Here is an 18605-nt window from a genome sequence, read left to right as displayed (position 1 = left end):
GCCACTGACAGATTGCGATGTCCTGGGAAAGTGCCTTAACTAAAGAGCTAGTTTTTACCTCTGCGGAGGTGAGAAGTGTTAGTGATCTTGCTTTCGCGTTAGAAAATCCCGTTGGTATTCAGCGACTCTGTCTTCTCATCAATAAAATGGGGACGAAACCCTCAGGGCCCAGCAATATCTCGGAAGAGCCATTAGGACACAGTTCCGGGCCCTGCAGGAGAAAGCGGGGCCTGGGAGGGGGAAGGAGCGCCACCCCCACCCACCACGTGGAGCGCCCGTCCGGCCGCGGCGAGGCGGCAGAACCATTCCCGGGAGTGTGAGGCGGGATCTGCACGACCTGCTTGGCCAACGCCTCTCTTAGGCCAAGACACTGGCGAGTGACACCACCTGGCCACCATGTCCCGCAGCACCCCGAAGGGAAAGGGATGGCTAGGGGCGGGGCCGGGAGGCGTGGCCTCCGGTTCCCCCTCCCCCCCGCCTTTTTTTGTCCGCCCAGCTACGGAAAGGACCCCTGCGCCTTTAAGAGGCCGACGCGGGAGCCCGATTGGCCGAGACGCTCCAGTGACGTCACGCCAGGGCCGGCGCCGAGGCGGCCCTGTCGGCCCGCGCCCTCCCCCTCCCGCCCCGCCGCGCGCTCGCGGACAGTCGGCGCGCGGGCCGGCCCGGGCCGGCGCCCCGTCTCGCTCGCTCCCCTGCGTCGCCCCGCGCCCCGGGGGATGCCCCCGGCCGGGCACCCCCCATGGCCGCCGACGTCTTCATGTGCTCCCAGAGCCGGCCCCGCAGTCGGGGCCGCGCCGTGCTGCTGAAGCCCCAGGTGCCCGAGGACGACGACGACTCTGACACGGATGAACCGTCCCCGCCGCCCGCCTCCGGCGCAGCCACCCCGGCCAGGGGCCAGGCGAGCGCCGTGCTACCGCCGCCCAAGGCCGGGTCGGGCCGCGAGGAGCCTCCGCGCCGCCAGCAGATCATCCACAGCGGCCACTTCATGGTGTCGTCGCCGCACCGGGAGCACCCGCCCAAGAAGGGCTACGATTTCGACACGGTCAACAAGCAGACGTGCCAGACCTACAGCTTCGGCAAGACCAGCTCCTGCCACTTGTCCATCGACGCCTCGCTCACCAAGCTCTTCGAGTGCATGACCCTGGCCTACAGGTAGGAACCCGGCCGGCCCCACCTCTCGAGCGGGGTTCCTTTGACAAAACAAGCGTGGAGGGCTGCCGCCGGGGGACCTCTTAGCTTCAGGCATTCCCTTTGGGTCTTCCCCCATCCGGTGGGTTTATGGGTCTGGGGTCCCGAGTGGAAACGAGACGGGTGGAGGTCCTGGCCTCTTCCCTGTCTGCAAGGGCTTAAGTTCTTCCGGCTTCACGTTCCCCAGCTAGCCACCCCCCCCCCCCGCCCCCCGCCACCAATGTCCCGAGGCCACTGATTTCAGACTAGAAAAAGGTGTAAATACAGGCTATACCTCGTGTTATTAGACTTTATCCACCCTTCCCCCCAAAGCTTTGTGTGTTTCCGGCAATAGGGAGTAGTGGGACCACCTGTCCAGGGTGGTTAAGCGCTGGTTTACTGATTGTGTAAAGTCTGCGAGCCCGTTTCCTTCTTTATAGAGGGTGACAGTATTACCTGCCTCCGTTGGCTGCTGTGGGGATGGAATGAGATAGGTAAAGTGCTTATTTCAGCGCCTGGCACATATTTAGTTGCTCCTGAAGTGTGAGCTAATTTTCTTATTGTGAGGGAGGCTGGGTTCCCTCACACCCTCTTGATTGGGAAGCCCTGCCCCCACCCACATTTGGGAGGGGCCCTGAGTGCCTCCTAGGAAAACTTGAAGCCCTAGCCCTTGATGGTGGAGGCTGTCCCCCTGGCAAGTTGGAGGCTCCTTGGGCTGGCCCTGAAACATAATTTGGAGATGTTTAGGGCAGGTATCCCAGACACCATCCTCACCTATGGCTCTGGCTCTAGGCGGAGATCTCTTTTTTACCCCAAGTCACAGAAATGCCTGGGTTTAACCTCAGGGCTTAAAATGCCCTTCCACTCTCCCTTTCTCAGTATTTGTCAGGTATTTGCTTCAGATAACTTCTGCCTCGGAAACAGAACTTCTTTGGAGGAGCTGCAGTGCGGAGCAGCCCAGCCCTGCACAAAGCTCACGATAGGATCTCGGCAGAGTGGAGATTACTGCATTAGTAACTGGACTGGCTGGGGTTGTCTTAGGTGTCTGCTGCAGGCAGCGCAGACAAAGTTTCCTTGGAGACTCCAGAAGCAGTATCATGAGGAGTACGAACGTTTCCCTCCACCGCCCCCACCTTTTTTTGGAAAGCAGTGAGCCCCGAATATACCCAAGTTATACATTTACCTGAAGCTGAAACGCTAGATATACATAGCTCCCGGTGGCATTTTCCCCCTCTGGAATAAATGATTAGTCAACTTGTTCCTTTGTTATGTTCCTGAAACGCACCCCGACTCTGCCCGCCCCCATTTCCTCTCTTGAAGGCTTCCCTGATGGTTTGTTTGCCACATGGCTGCAGTACGTTACCCAGAGCTCTCCTCCCACCCACTTTGCGTGGCACATTGGTTAGGCTCTGCTCTGATTCTCTGGTCTTGCCAGTTTGAGCTGGCACCAAGCCTGTGAAGATTTTTTTTTTTTAAACCCAAATTGTATTGAGGTCTCAGCCCTCTGCCCGCTTTTAGCCCTGCTTCGTGCGTGCGTGCATGCTTGCTCGTGTCTGACTCTTGGCGACCCCATGGACTGTAACCCGCCGGGATCCTCTGTCTGTGGGATTTTCCAGGCAAGAATATGGGAGCGGGTTGCCATTTCCTCCTCCAGGGTTAGCCCTGCTTACTCGGTCTCAAATTTTGAGCTCTTCATTGGAATCAAACTCGACTCGACTGTAGCATACGGTGCAGTGAGAAAGAGAGGGCTTCCAAACAAACCTGGAGGTGAAAGACAGGAATGTGTTCTATAAAGCAAACTTAATCCTCGCCTTTATTTTAATATCAACTTCTCCGCATACAGAGAATGGGCGATGGAGTGCAGGAGGCAAGGGCCGAAGAGCTCACCTAAGCTCTGCTAAAGGGTAAATAAACCAGTCTGCCCTCTGTCCTCAGTTTGGATAACCTGAAGGCGTATTATTAAATGACACCAAAGAATTTTAGTAATGGTATTTTTTTTTCCATTTCTTTTGAAAATATTTTGGCAGCCAGCCGTTGCTCATTTAACTTTCTTGGTTGCAAAATGCACGCTTAGTTTGGTTTGAGGCTTACCTTGTTCTTTGAGACATCCAGCCCTGCTAGTTGTCTGTCCGGCTTTGCTGTCATTCCCCATGCAGAGTCTCCTGCCACTGCGGGTCCCCCATTGGGCATCCGCCTAGTAATTTCTCATGAAGATGCTCATCGTGTCCCTCTCTGCGTGAGGCTAATCTGGGTGGCCCCAGAATTTAGTTGGCAGCGTGGAACGTGGGTACAGATTGACAGGAGGAGGACTCAAACCCAGTTATCTGGGCTGCAGCCTCTGGCCCAGAAAGCAGCATAAGAACAAATGTTTCTGACCTCAGCTATCCTGCGAAGACTGCTCACTGGCTTTCAGAGAAGGAGGGTTGCGATATGGGGGGCAGAGGGGAAAGAAAACAACCCCAGAAGTGGCCTCACTCCCCTTTCAGGGCCATGTTGAGCCTTCACCCCTGTTTTCCAGGTTTTCTCCCTCTCCTGGCCGCTGGGCCTCCTCCTCTTCTGTCTGTTTCTGGCCTGGGCTCTTTCTGACTTCAGCTTCCTGTCGGTCCCCCGGCCTCTTCGTTCTAGCCGCCTAACTCTCCCTGGTACACTCTGTGCTTTTTTTTTTTTGGGTTTGGTTTCCTGTTAACTGCTGCCTCCCAGCTGTTTCCAGATGAGGTTCAGCAGCTCTTTGGGGGGAGGAACTAAGGGCAGGGGAAGTTGTGGTGGTTTTTTCCCCAGTCGTGTGAAGTGGACTAGGGACTCTGATGTGATCTGTCCCTGAACTTGCAAAGTCATGAACTGCTAAAGGGTCTTTGGCAAGACTGACTTTGGGGAAAATGTGGGGTGCCCCATGGTCCACCTGGACAGGTAACAGTGTGGACGGATTCCAGCTTCCTGTAGCTGGCCGTAAAATCCACATCCTTCCCACACCATGATGCTAAGAAAAGCCCCCTGTAGTGAAACATCTTGATTTGGTCCTGCAGTGTGAGGTCAATTGTTGGAATGTTTGGAAGAGGAAGAAGTTGCCTCTCCCCAAGGCAGAGCTTAGAAATTCATGGCCTGCCTTCTCTAAAGCTTCCTATCCGCCACTGGGGACGTGGGGAGAGTACGGTGTCCCTGCAGGATGGAAGGGAGGATAAGTATAACTTATAATTATACTTATAACTTATAAATATAACTTATAACTAAGATAATGTCTATAAATGGGTCTGCCTGCCTTCTCAGTCATGTCCGATTCTTTGCGGCCCCATGGACTGTAGCCTGCCAGGGTCCTCTGTCTATGGGATTTTCCAGGCAAGAATACTGGAGTGGGTTGCCATTTCCTCCTCCATGGGATCTTCCTGGCCCAGGGACTGAAGCCACGTCTCCTGTGTCTCCTGCATTGCAGGCGGATTTTTACCGCTGAGCCATCAGGGAAACCCCACGAATGGGTCTGCTGCTGCTGCTGCTGCTGCTGCTAAGTCGCTTCTGTCGTGTCCGACTCTGTGCGACCCCATAGATGGCAGCCCACCAGGCTCCCCCGTCCCTGGGATTAGAATGGGTCTAGTGCCTGGCAAATAAGAAGCAACAGGAGGTTTAATGGGCTGAATCCCTTCTGCATCATCATTCAGCTGACATTTTTTAGGAGCCCAAGTTACTCATCCATAAACTAAGGGAAGTAACATATCTAACTGGGGTCTTTAATGTGGCTTTTAAATGCTGGCTTGACAGATGCTAAATGGATGCATTCTTGGCTTGTCCATACTCTCTGAAGCCCCACAGTGGAGCTATGTCCTCTAGAACATAGTTCATGGCTCTTTCCCTCTTAACATTGTGAGGAAAGTCACACATGTAAATCACCCACGCAGATTCTGAACACATCTAGTAGACAGCTTTCTGGGTTTGGTTTTGGTTTCGCTTCTCTACCTTTTTATGTAACTTTATTAGGGACCTTTGGTGTAAATATCTGTGGGGTGAGGGGAGAGACGATTCTTTTATGTATTTAGAGATAAACAGTAGCTTTCTGGACAGTAGATTTCTTTCTTTTTTTAAAATTATTTTTGTTTCTTTCTTTTTAAAAATTTATTTTGGCTACACCAGCTCTTAGTTGCAACACATGAACTCTTAGTTGCTAGATCATGTGGGATCTAGTTCCCTGACCAGGGATCGAACCTGGGCCCCCTGCATTGGGAGTGTGGCGTATTAGCCTCTGGACCCCCAGGGAAGTCCCTGGACAGTGGATCTCTGCTCCAGTGGATAATCGAGGAAACCTTTAAATTTGGATCTGTAAGATACAAGTTTCCAAACTGTAGCCCTGTATATGTATGTATCAGTTCGGTTTAGTCGCTCAGTTGTGTCCAACTCTTTGCGACTCCATGGACTGCAGTACACCAGGCCATCACCAACTCCCGGAGCTTGCTCAAACTCATGTCCGTCAAGTCGGTGATGCCATCCAACCATCTCATCCTCTGTCATCCCCTTCTCCTTGTGCTTTCAGTCTTTCCCAGCACCAGGGTCTTTGCTAATGAGTCGGTTCTTTGCATCAGGTGGCCATAGTGTTGGAGCTTCAGCTTCAGCATCAGTCCTTCCAATGAATATTCAGGACTGATTTCCTTTAGGATGGACTATATATATGAATAGTTACCCACTGTTCCTGACAGACAAGGATTCAAGGTTTATAGCAATTGTCCTCTAAATGTTAAGTTTGCCAAGGAAGAATTTTCTAGTCCTGGGCATGGTAACTAGTTGTAAATGAGAACCATTCACACAGATGACTAAATTGGTTTTACTCTTCTGCAACCATGCCGAAGAGAAGCAGTTTCTCTCCTCTTGGGCTTTCTTTGGTCTTGAATCATTATATAGTGTCTATTAAAGGGCCATGCTGGGTTGGAGTGAGGGCTCCAGAGATGAGAAAGAATAGTCTCTGTCCTCCAGGAGCTCACAGATTTGGAGTGGGGGACAGATAAACAGGCAATTGTAGAACAGTTAGCAAGGGCTGTGATGAACAACGTGAACCAGGTCTAACAGCAGCAGTGAGGACGGTCCCGAAACCAGAAGAGTGTGTGTCTGTGTGTGTGTGTGTTTGCATAATCGGGATCAGTGTGGACAGTTTCCCGTGTCATAGGGGTTTCATACGTATCTCCCCTTCCCTGTGTTACCTATCAGAAGTTACGATCCACCTTCCCAGGAAGTCCAAAAATTCCTTTTACCTGTGCTCTTTTCATTGGTGGTCCAGGACAAATTTCCTGTTTATGTAGAGGCTGGCTGGCTGATTGCCATCCTGATGGAAGAGCAAAGAAGGGTAGTCAGATTGGGAAGAGCCTGGGGAAAGGAGGTGGAAGAGAGGATGGAGGGAAGTCATTTGCTAGACGGAAGGAAATTCACACTAACTGAGCAATTACTGTGTCCTAGAGTCTCTATGTTATCCTAAGTCGCAGTAGCCATCTCAGGCAGGTGCTGGTGGAATTCATATTTTTCAAACCAAAAAAAAAAAGGCACAAAGTTAATTTGCCTTGTTGCTGGGAGGTGAGGCAGCTCATCCAAGGTGGTGTCTCTTGCTGAAAAGTCTCCTCCTTGTCTGCTCACAGAAGCGTGCAGCTCTGTAAGAGAGAAGGTAGAAGTGCTAGTTCCTGTAGGATTGGAAGAGGGGAACCAAGACGGGGAAAACAAGTGCCTTTAGGCCACCCCATGCCCTTCCTCGTGCCGCCCTGCCCCACTGGCGAGATCCTGCCCTTCCCTCAAGCCTCGGCTCAAGTGCCCGTGGCCTGGTGGTCCCTCTCAAAGGGAGTGAACCCCTCGATGCCAGGCAAATCCACGACCTTATTGATTGTGCCTCGTATCTTTATTTACATAGACGTGATTTTCCTGCTCTCTTCACCTTTGACTTTCTCATGGAGTCTCACAGTGTCTGGAATATACTAGGTGGCTAAGATAAATATATGGAATTGAACAGGGAAACTCAGGGGCCTAGTGGCCACATCATAAACTCTCCTCTGGTGGACCTTGTTTCTCTTCAGATGCACAAAGAAAAACCCCCTCCGTGGAACGCTTGTCTAGGGGTGCTGGTGTAGAGTGGGACAACGGGGTGGTGTTTGTATTGGGGGGCCCACACAACCTGAGATGGGAGGTAGATGAGTGGTGTCCCAGGACATCTACGTGCTCATTCCCAGGACCTGTGAATACGGTAGGTCACATGGCAGAGAGGAAGTAGGGTTGCTAATCAGCTGCCTCTAAAATGGAGAGATGATTTTGGATTGCCTGGGTGGGCCCAGTGTAGTCACAAGGGTCCTTAAAAGAAGAAGAGGAAAGCAGAAGAGAGAACTAGCAGGAGGAGTTGGCCTGAAGTCGCTGACTTTGAAGATGAGGAAGGGGCCACGAGCTAAGGAACACGGGCAGCCTCTAGGAGCTAGAAAAGGCAGGGAGCCAGATTCTCCCCTGGAATCCTGGAAGCCAGCACTGCGCATATCTTGCTTTTAGCCCCAGTTCTGGAGACCCCTTCCAGAACTGTGAGACAGTAACTTTGCATTGTTCTAAGCCACTAATTTTGTGGCCATTTGTTACAGCAGCGGTTGGAAACTAGTACAGACTGGTTTCGATAATTTTTTGTTTTTAATTAATTAATTACTTTTATTTTTGGCTGCACTGGGTCTTCGTTACTTTGCATGGGCCTTCTCTAGTCTTCATGGGCTTCTCATTGCAGAGGCTGCTCTTGTTGCAGAGCACGGGCTCTAGGCGAGCGGGCTTCAGTAGTTGTGGCCCACAGACTTCGTTGCTCTGCAGCATGTGGAATCTTCCCGGAGCAGGGATTGAACCCATGTCCCCTGCGTTGGCAGGTGAGTTCCTAACCACTCTGCCACCTGGGGACGTCCTCAACAGTTTCTCCAGGTGATGTTTTTAAGCCCATAACCCAGGTCTAAAAGTCTTTCGTCAGACTCCTTCCCCCACAGAAGAGCTGAGCACACTCTGCCGTCGTGTCAAACTGTGCAAAGTGTATTAGCGAAGTGCCTGCATCAGGCGATCTGATGATAGGGGGGCCCTTGTTGTAAAAGGGAGTCTGTAAAGTGGTCTTATTCTGTTGCCCCAGCACAGTTCCTAGAATAAGGGTACTGTAGAAAGTTAACAGCACATATCTTTAAGGATTCATATATGGCTGATGAAAAATTCAGAGTGTGAGCTCCTATTGCCCATAATTGAGTTACTTCTTGGGTCTAATATGTGCAGTTCAGACAGCAGATATCTTAGGTGGTATTTTCTGTCTTGTTGGAGTTCTGTCTGTGGTTAGAATTCCGAGCCACAGGGCTTGAGTTTAGGCAGAGCCCTTTTGGCCATGGGAATCAGGGCCCGTCTCAAGCTGGCCCTTGCAATGGGGATTTACTGCAGGGATCAGGAAGTGTGTTCATGAACCTCCAGGATTCCCAGGACTTCCAGACCTCTGGATTCTGGAGGGGTCCCGGGCTGTGGTGGGTCCTCAGCAGAGGGAGCTTGCCCTTTCCTTAAGGCTTACCCACATAAGTGACTCGGCTCCTGTCTCAGACCCTGCTTTGCTTTGGGATCTTACTTCTGCTGCTGCCAGCTGGCGCTCTCACCTGCCTCTGCTCTCCTCTGCTTCAAAGCCCCTGACTATGGGGGTTTCTGCATCTGCCTGACAGGAGCTTGTGGGTGGCCTGAGTTTCGCACACAGACCTGCTCAGAGCTTCCTGTTACCATCAGTGCTCTATGCCAGTTGTCTAATTGAATTAGCCCGTGTCTAGCCCCAGAGCGTCCAGTGATGCCCTTTCCTTTCAAAAGTATTAATCAGGCCTCCGATGAGTGCCAGGCCTTGTTCTCGCCCTTGGGGATGCAGCATTAAACAAGACATGGCGTGAGCATTCTTTTTGTTGTTTGAGTTTTATTGAGAATGGCAACCCACTCCAGTATTCTTGCCTGGAAAGTCCCATGGATGGGGGAGCCTGGTGGGCTGCAGTCCATGGGGTCACTGAGAGTCAGACACGACTGAGCAACTTCACTTTCACTTTTCGCTTTCACACATTGGAGAGGGAAATGGCAACCCACTCCAGTGTTCTTGCCTGGAGAATCTCAGGGACGGGGGAGCCTGGTGGGCTGCCGTCTATGGGGGTCGCACAGAGTTGGACACGACTGAAGCGACTTAGCAGTAGCAGCAGCAGGTGGCGCACAGCTATGTGCATGTTTAAGACGTCCGGCACAATAACTGACTTACAGGTATTGTAAAGTCATGGAGTCTATAGTCAGTTGAGGGAATCAGTAAGCAAATCAGATTTAAATCGTTCCTGCCGCAAAGAACATCAACCACACCAGAAGATGGAAAGTGATAGCGGGTGGGGGAGGGCAGGCGGACACTGTATCTCGGCAGGTCAGAGAAGTCTTCCGAGGGGCTGACATTTCAGGTTGAACTGAAACCTGAGTGGTGAGTGGGAGCCAGCCGAGGGCAGTCATTCCAGGCGGTGGACGAGCCCGAGGCAGAGGCCCAAGGTGGAAGGATCAGGCACATTCCGGGGCTGGGAAGGCCAGGGTGGCCAGCAGGTTGAGGGCAGGGCGAGTGTTGGGGAGGAGACGGGGAGATGGGTTTGGTTGGGAGGTGGGAGGTTAGGATACTCCATTCATTGCTTTGGAGATCTGGCTTGTTGAGTCTGCGCAGTGGGGACCAGGGGACAGGAGGGCCGGGGGAACTGATACCAGAATGGTGGCTGGGAGGTGGTGAGACGTGCATGGATGCAGGGCGGGTTTGGGCTTGCCAGTGGAAAGGATGTTGGGGTGTAAGCAAGGAATCAGCAGTGGCCCTGAGGGTTTTGGTCTGAGCTGTGGGGGCTGTGACTGAAATGAGGAAGCCAGGGAGCCCCATCAGCTGTGTGACTAATGTGAGCTGTGTCGAGGACCTGTGCTGTGCGCTTGACTTGGCTGCATGGGCTATGGGTGGGGCAGCTCCCTAAGAAGGGGCTGCGAGGGGCTGTCAGTGTTGGGAGCTCTGCAGTCCAGGGAGGTCATCACTGTCACCAGAGTACCGGGATTCTTTCTTCTGTCCTGGCTGCTCCATCTCATCTCCCTAACCTTTCTTGTGCCTTGTAAGGGACCAGTTGGCCATGGGAGGTTTTGGCGTTTTGAGCTTGTATTTGGGATGGCAATGGTTTTTGTTTTCTGTGAAATAGATACTCTCATATCCCGAATGATATTTTTACTCCCTTGGGTTTGGTTGTGGTAGAAGAGTACTACCTGGTCTTGAATGCCCTACGAGGAAACATCTCCAAATCGAGCATCCCTAGTGTGTTTAGTTAGGGTTGGACTGCACCATCAGAAAAGCCTTCTAGAAGGAGGCAGGGTGGAAAGGGTTATCTGGTAGCTCTAGAAGGACGTCCAAGATCTGGAGGAATAATTCCAGAAACAGAATTCCTTGTCAATAGCTTTTGAGTCTCAGAAGTGATAGTGTAAAAATTAAAAAGAAAAGAAAACAAAGAAGAATCCAGTTGAAGAACAGTGAAGAGTGAGGCCAGGAAGTAAAGAGCTCAGAAAGGGATATCAGGGAGAACCAGGCTGCTGGTGGGAACGGCACTGGAGAGGGGACCCACGGGGACTTGGTTCACTCTGCTTCACTGTGAGGACTATTGTGTGCGTAGGAGGGTCTGTTCTGAAAGCTAGTCACCACTTCTTTCCTCTGTGGCTTATGGGCACAGGCTATCAGGGAAGATGATGGCCTCTTGTGTTCCATCACCATGGGGCAGACAGTCATCAAACAAAAAACAGCTGCTTCGGTAGAAAGTAGGAGAATTAAACTAGTTTCCAGATATTTCCCCAATATTCTGGCTTTTAAAAAACAACCTAAAGAACCCCTTTTTATGCTCAGGTGGTCACTGGCCCGTTTGCAAATGGACTGCCTCATCTTCTGGGACCAGCCCAGAGAGCTAGACACTATGCTTTCTAGAGAAAGTGAATTTATAAATCTCTCTTATTTATTAGAATGAAACCCTTTCAACGAGTTCTTAAAACAGTGCATGATCATATTAGCTTGCTGTTTGAAACAGTGATTTTCCAGCTGAGTAGCAGGGCCTTTTACCCAGGCTCCTCTGTTCTTTAAATAATTATTATTTTGTTGTTGTTGTTCTTCACATTATTAAACGGATCTTTCTCTGCCTTGGAGCAGGACTTTCTTCCACTTGTGCAGACGAGTTTATGTTATCGTTGGTGTTAACAGCTTTGTCAAGATGGGATTCATGTACCTTAAGATGTGGTCGCTATACGTGTGCCGGTCATTGATTTCCTTTTTGTTGTGTAGCCATAATTGGAATCCAGTTTTAGAACATCCCGTCACCCCACCAAGATCCCTCATGCTCTTTTATGTTTAATCCCAGGTCCTGCCTTCGCCCCAGACAGCCGTTAATCTGCTTTCTGTGTCTGTAATCTGCTTGTCTTGCCTTTTCTGGACGTTCCATGTAAATGGAATCATACTGTATGTGGCCTTTTGCGTCTGTCTTTTTTCACTTGGCATGAAATTGGTGAGGTTCATCTGTGTTTACAGTGCACATACATGTCTTGTTCCTTTCGATTCCTGGACAGTATTCCACTGTGTCATTGTACCACATTTTGTTTATCTGTTCATTGACAGGCATGTTTCGGGGGGAAGCCTAGTAGCTTCGTTGTTTGGATGTTGGTATTCCATTTTTCTGTAGTAAAGTTCTCGTACAGATTCAGCAGGGACTTCCTTACAGGGTGAAACTGGGAACCGCAGTGACTATGTTGGAAAGATGATGGGTCAAACACCACTAGGCGTGGTGCCGCTGGTGGGTAGCATTTCGCTCAGCCCTGTAAGTCCTGAGGCCTTTAATTGTAAAGGAAGGAAAAAAGTGAGAGGGGACGTGGGGTTAGACTAGAATGACCAATCTTATTCTTATTTACCAATCTTATTTTTCTTCCATGGACCTTGTGTATTTGAGAGATACAGCCTTAGGAGTAAATTGTATTGAGCAATAAAAAGGAACAAGCTTCTGGTATGTGTCAGAAACATTACGTCGAGTGACGCAAGTCTTACTCAAGAGATTAGATATTGATTCCGTTTATGTGACGTTCTAGAAAAGGCAGAGCTAATCTACAGTGGAAAAAAATCAGATCAGTACTTGGCCTGTGAGGGAGGTTGAAGAGGGGAATACTGGGGAAAAGCAGGAATCTTTTAGGATGATGGTCATGTTTTATAGTATTGTGACTATACTAGAAACCAGTGAACACTTTTAAAAGGCTAATGTTTTGGTGTGTAAATCATGTCTCAATAAACCTGTTATAAAAAAAAAAAACCCACGTCATTAGGACTGACCCGGATGCATTCTTCTTTTTGTAGCTGAATAGAATCCCTTGAGAGCCTATTATACAAAGTGAGGTAAGTGAGAAAGAGAAGGACAGATACTGGACGCTAACACACGAATGCGGAACCTAGAAAGATGGTACTGATGAGCCTGTTTGCAGGGCCGCAGTGGGCGCAGACACAGAGCGCAGGCTTGTGGATGCAGCGGCGGAAGGAGCGGAGGCGTGAATTGAGAGAAGAGCACGGAAGCACACACATTACCATATGTGAAACAGAGAGCAACTGGGCATTTGCTGTGTGACACAGGGAGCTCAACCCAGTGCTCTGTGACAGCCCTAGAGGGATGGGATGGGGAGGGAGATAGGGGCGGTTCAGAAGGGAGGAGACATATGTATACTTGTGGCTGACTCATGTTGATGTATGGCAGAGGCCAGCACAATATTATAAAGCAGTTATCCTCCAATAAAAAACAACACCAACAGAAAACCCAAACCATTTAGGTTTTCAACATTATCTTTAGGGAGTCGTATTTGAGATCTTAAATGCTAAATATGTCAGTGTCTAGGAGTTCCAAGAGTCTCTGTCTTCCATCTCTTCTGTGTACAGTAAATGAGAGACTGCTTGGGAAGGTGACCTACCCTGAGCATTTCCCCTAGATTAAAATCGACTCAGGAATTTGGCTATCCAGGTTACCTCAAAGCTCCACAAATCACCCTAAGGTTATCCTGTTAAGGCCTTTTTTCCTTTTAGCATTGTCTGGGTCAGGGGGGTCACCAAGTCAAATGCCCACAAGGGTCAGGAGATAAAAGTGTGGGTCATTGGTAAGGCAAAGAGGACGTTTGCTGTCTTTTATTTTCTGGCTTCTGATGGAGTCATGGTTACAGACAAGCACTTACTTATTATGAAAACCCTGCAACTATAAACTGCAGTTGACCAGGCCTGCCTGATGGAAGTGCAGCGGCGGCGGTGGGGGGTGGGGGTGGGGTCTGTGGTGAATTGGTGGGCACCTGCCGGCTCTACAGGGGGCAGCCATCACCCAGCTCCAGGTGACTCTAGCTGTTTGGGAACGTGAGCTCAGTCTTACGAGGTCTGGCGTATTTGAAAATTGGAAGAAGTCTGAATTTGTATGTGAACTCTGCATTTCCATTTCTACCTTGGATCTGAGTTCAAGTATTAGGAATTCTAGGGAAATGAGTTTAATCTCGGTTGCATCTGTTTATCTATTGGCCTTTCTTTTTATTTTTTAATTTATTCTCAAAATCTGTTTTGGCTGTGCTGCATGGTATGTGGGATCTTAGTTCTCCAACCAGGGATCGAACCCGCCCCCCTTGCATCGGAAGGGCAGTCTTAACCACCGGACCACCAGGGAAGTCCCACGGTTGCGTCTCGTTTAGAACTGAGTCCTGGTCTAAGGGATGAAGGAGTGTGTGGTGCTCTTTGCCACAAGGGCAGCCCTGGCACAGGGGATATCTTGTGAGGTGTTCTCACTCTGAGGTGTACCTTCCTGAAATGTTCATGTTCATACAGTCACAGGACCGTCATCTTCTGAAAACAAAATCCAAGACTGTCCTCCTGGTAAACCCCAGAGGTGTGTGTGCGCCTGGTAGACAGTTACTCGTCGAGTTATGAGGAACCAGGGCAGTTATTTTAAATGATTGTGATTTGGGGGTGGAGAGTTGACTTCACTTCACTTCTCCACGTGAAGTTCTTGGACAGTGGGTTACTCATCGTTTTACATTCCATTTCTAACTGTTATCCCTTAACTTCACCACCAGACCTGCCTGGGGCAGGGCTGTTTTCATAGGGTGATTCCAGGGTGGAGGAAAGGGATAATCATTTGACTTAACTCCAGACAGTTGATTTGGTTGTCGCTGAAACAAAATTATAGCTTGAAGTTAGACAGAAGAGGCCTCTCACTTGGCTCTTGTTCAAAGTTTCTAACCGGCGCACTGGACGTTGTGTTACAGGCCCCTGGCTTGCTTTGCAGTTAACTACGTGTGTGTGTGTGTGTGTGTGTGTGGTAGTAAAGAAGGGATGTGCTTGCTTTGAACCCTTCCCCCAGCGCGCGGGCACGCGCGCGCACACACACACACACGTTCTCGCACAGCCACCTTCCTCATGATCTGAGGCTTTTCACCTCTTGAAGTTTCTGTCCATATTTGATCTGATCTACAGAGGTGTTGGCAAGTAGCTTTATGGTTCTTAAAGGCCACGACTTTGCTCCTGAGCCAGATTGAAATAGTTTGTACTTCTCAGAGCAACAGCAACCACGCTCACTAAGAAGTTGGGGGTATTACTCTTCTAAGCTTCGGACCTTACGTTTTGGATTTTGACTGTATTTCTGGGCCCCCTTCCAGGAAAAAAAAAAACCCAAACTCAATACCCACAGATAACCACCATCATTTCCCTGGTGTTTATTCTCTCAGGCCTTGTGGGGTTTTTATTTTTCGAGTGGAGTAAGTGTGTTTTGTGTTTGTATTTAACAGATCATGAATGCCTTTCCCAAATACTCGTCTGCAGTACTTTTAGTGGCTGAGTAGTATTTCATTGTGTGGGTATACTGTCACTCACGGAACCCCTCTCTGGTGGACCTTAAGACCATTTCACATGAGTTTTGTGTTCCTGAGCCCCTGTTCCATTTCTCTTATCCCTACTTTCTCTGAAAACATCTTCTGCCTCCTCCTCCTTCCTCACTGGATGAACTCTCTCCCTGAGAACCTTTCAGCAGGACCCTTGAAGAAAAGGGTCAGGGTTCCCCGGCCTGTCCCCTGCCCCTGCCTGCTTGGCTGAGGTATGTGTGGAGGGTGGAGGTGAGCAGGTTGCAGCCCAGGAGCAGCCTTTGCTCTGCGCCTCGGGCTGGAGAGAGGAAGGCTGGCTGCAGTGCCAGCCTGCAGAGGGGCAGGGGACGAAGGGGAGGGGGTCTGACACACCCCGCAGCAGCGTGCGTGCCGAGCTCGCACGTCCCCACCCCGAGGCCAGGGCTCCTCACTCCTGCCAGCAGGAGGATGCCGGCGCTCGGCCTCTGTTGTTCCAGAGGCAGGGAGAGAGCGTTGAGCTTCAGGAAAGCTGGTGGTTCCAGCTGCAAGCCTGCCCAGCTGGGGCACGCTCACCTGAGACCGGGAGCCATGTGGATGCATGTCCCTGCGAGTCACAGAACAGATGCCAGTATGACTTGGTGCATGGAAAGAAGAGCTCACTCAACTCTCTGGAAAAGTTTAAGTACTTTCCAGCCCATCAAGTCCAGAGATGCTGATCTCTGGCTCTCTGGCAGCCTTACTTGTCAGCCTGATCCGTTGTGGGGTTTCTGTGGTTCTGTCTGTCTGCCCACCCACACTGATGGCAAGAGTGTGTGGCGGCGGGGTCTGATATAAGGCAAAGGACTTGGGTGATGTTTTAAATGCTGGATGAGGTTGTTACAACTCCCTAGGCTCAGTGGCAAGGCTCGGCTGCCCTCAGGGCATCCAGGTTCACTGGCTGCGTCCTAGCCCAGAGCTCCTCACTGTGACCCCCATCTCCTAGCCCAGCAGAGCCTGCTCTAGCCTCCCGGCTCTCTCCCAGCCTGGCTCCCTAGTGACTGGACCAGTTTTCAATTCCTCTTAGTTTTGAATTTCATGATTTTTTTCCCCCACAAGAAACCTTGGCAGAAGACTTTGTTCCCTGGGAAAAAAGCTCTCAGAAAAGCAGAGAACCCAGCTATCAGCTCAGCCCCTGGCTTGTCCTTGACGATGTCCCAGCACAGTACTTGTGAGCCGGCAGGCAGGTGGTGCTGAGGAAACTTACCTGGTGGGCACGGCCTTCGGGTGCTTCCCACAGCAGCCAATCAGAGACCTACTGATTATAGTCGAGCTGGCACAGCCTGTATGTAGCCAGCTGCTTTTTTGCCCGATAAGTTTGTTTGCTTATCTCTATTTTCCTGCCAATTGCTGGCTCCCTGGAGCCATGGGTGTGTTTGTGGTCATTTGAGGTGATTGGTAAAGTATGGATTAAGTGAGCAGGGCGGGGCGGGGTGTGAGAAATACGGGTGTCATCTTCTGGTCTCTCTCACCCCCTGGCTCTTACCTGCAGAGAGAATTTTCTCTGGTTCCTGCCCTAGAGGGTAGCAGCTTTCAGGCTTCTGGAAAGCTGGGAGCAGCCACCTCGGCTCAGTGGCTCTAGCTGAGGTCTTGAGTGTGCTGATGCTCTTGAGTGCTAAGTTGCTTCAGTCGTGTCTGACTCTTTGCGACCCCATGGACTGTAGCCCGCCAGGCTCCTCTGTCCGTGGGGTTCTCCAGGCAAGAATACAGGAGTGGGTTGCCATCTCCCTCTCCAGGGGATCTTCCCCACCCAGGGATCAAACGTGTGTCTCTTACATCTCCTGCACTGGCAGGCGGGTTCTTTACCGCTAGTGCCACCTGGGAAGCCAGAGTCCTTACAGCAGTGTCCATCTAAGGGCAAGTGAGTTTCCTTGGCTAGGGCAAACCAAGAGAGAAATAACAGGGTAGTCCAGACTGAACGCAAAAGCTATCCCGAGCAAGCTGCCCAGCCAATGGACTGGAACAGTGACCCAGCAGCACTGTAAACAAGCTTGACGCTCAGCCCTGTGTTCTCTGTTGGCCAGGATCCCTGGAAGCGCATCAGTATGTGAGACTCAGATATGTCCCAGGAACAGTAGGAGCCCCACGACTGCAGAACGCCAGCCTGGGTGATGTGTCATCGCTGAATGGCAGTTGGCCTGCCTCTGTTGCGTCACACGCTGTTAGTTTCTGAGTATAACTTTCTTCCCTTTTTAGCCTGGTGTCTCCAAGTCCTGGGGACCAGAGATAGAAATGAAGAGGGGCGTGCAGGGTTTGTTGGGCTGTTGCAATCTGCCGACAAAGCCATCATTGTCTGGGATAAAGCACCAGTTGGGTCACTTTGAATTGCTCCATCGCTCCAGTGCTCAGTAACGGCTGTTTTTCTTCCACCTCAGCGGCGTTCCTGGGGAGAGGTGAAAGATGGACTGCCTGATCCAGAGCGGAGAAACTGCTCTCCCTTGCCCTGTCTGTGCAGCAGCATCTCGGGTGATCAGTTAAGCATCCAGAGCAGACAGTCTGCTCCTGGTCAGCCGGCGTCCCAGGCTGCTGCTGGACCCCAGCTGCAATTTTGCTGTCTTGGCCTCTTGCAGGAAGGGAGCTTTTAAGAACCAGGCTGCTGCTCGTGGCCTCAACCTCCCGTGGCACTCACCTCTCCCGGCCAGGTGCCCCACCCACAGCCTTGTTGCTGAGCTGACCTCCCCTGTGACCTTTTAGCCTACCGTCTCCCCCGTTGTGTACGATACCTCAAGCTGCCAGGTTAATCTGGAGATCGAATCTTTCCTCTGGCTGGCTGGACTCCCGGATGCTGTCCCTCGAGCCTGGGACAGACACCCGGAGTTTTGATCCTTTCTGGTACCTCTGCCCCTCATTCAGTTCCACATTTGTGTGGTCAGATTAGTCCAATCCGGCTGTCTTTGTGGAAATCCCAGCAGCTGGGGTGAGGCCACCAGGGACTCCTGAGGGAATGAGGGAGCTCACACAGGAAAGCCTGGGCCTCCATTTGCTTCCAGTGCCAGGAATTTCATTTCCCTGCATCTGGATAGCTCTCCAAGTCCAGTGTGGTCACGAAATGACGTTTGAAGAGCTTAGGAGAAACGCAGAGTATGAGAAACATTTTTTTTTTAATGACCCTGATCCCAGACAGACAAGTTCAAGTGCTTGTTTTCTCAAAGATGGAGCTGCAGAGGCCAGAGAGTCTGTGAGGTGGACAAAGCTGGATGGACAGGAGGGGGTGATGTAAAATGCCCTTGTCCACATCGTTAGTTCTCCCTTAGATATAGTCTTGGGAACTGCCTCCATGAGGGGCTTGGGGAGAACAGAAGAACCTATCAATGGAACTGAACTGCTTCTTTAGTTCAGTCCTTTGAATTTTGTGGTATTAAAGTTGGGTGGGTAGCTATTAAAATATGTTTGCAAAAATGACTCATTTGTTTGCCCTTCTCTTAAGGATTAGAGCTTCCTTTGATACAAGCCAGTTTTCCAGATCACCGTTGTTTATTTCATTAATCATCTCTTTTATAAAATCAGCCATTCTTAATGGGAAGTGGAAATCCCTCTCAAAT

The 18605-nt window shown here is 50.7% G+C and overlaps 1 protein-coding gene across 4 annotated transcripts in view; it reads left to right on the top strand.

The window, feature by feature from the left end:
• The first annotated feature begins 633 nt into the window (after positions 1-633).
• Positions 634-18605, top strand: part of MLXIP (MLX interacting protein) — a 60732-nt gene continuing 42760 nt past the window's right edge. For 3 of the 4 annotated variants that reach the window (XM_019977305.2, XM_019977304.2, XM_070769491.1), the window contains exon 1: positions 635-1152. In XM_019977305.2, coding sequence (XP_019832864.2) covers positions 740-1152 — 413 coding nt within the window. In that variant the 5' untranslated portion in view covers positions 635-739. Of the gene's footprint in view, positions 1153-18605 lie in introns of all 4 variants that reach the window. The other variant, XM_019977307.2, reaches the window with a different exon arrangement.

Source organism: Bos indicus, chromosome 17 (genome assembly GCF_029378745.1).
Source record: "Bos indicus isolate NIAB-ARS_2022 breed Sahiwal x Tharparkar chromosome 17, NIAB-ARS_B.indTharparkar_mat_pri_1.0, whole genome shotgun sequence".
NCBI lineage: Eukaryota > Metazoa > Chordata > Mammalia > Artiodactyla > Bovidae > Bos > Bos indicus.
The sequence above is the reverse complement of the archived record's forward strand: the minus strand, read 5'-3'. Positions and strand labels throughout refer to the sequence as shown.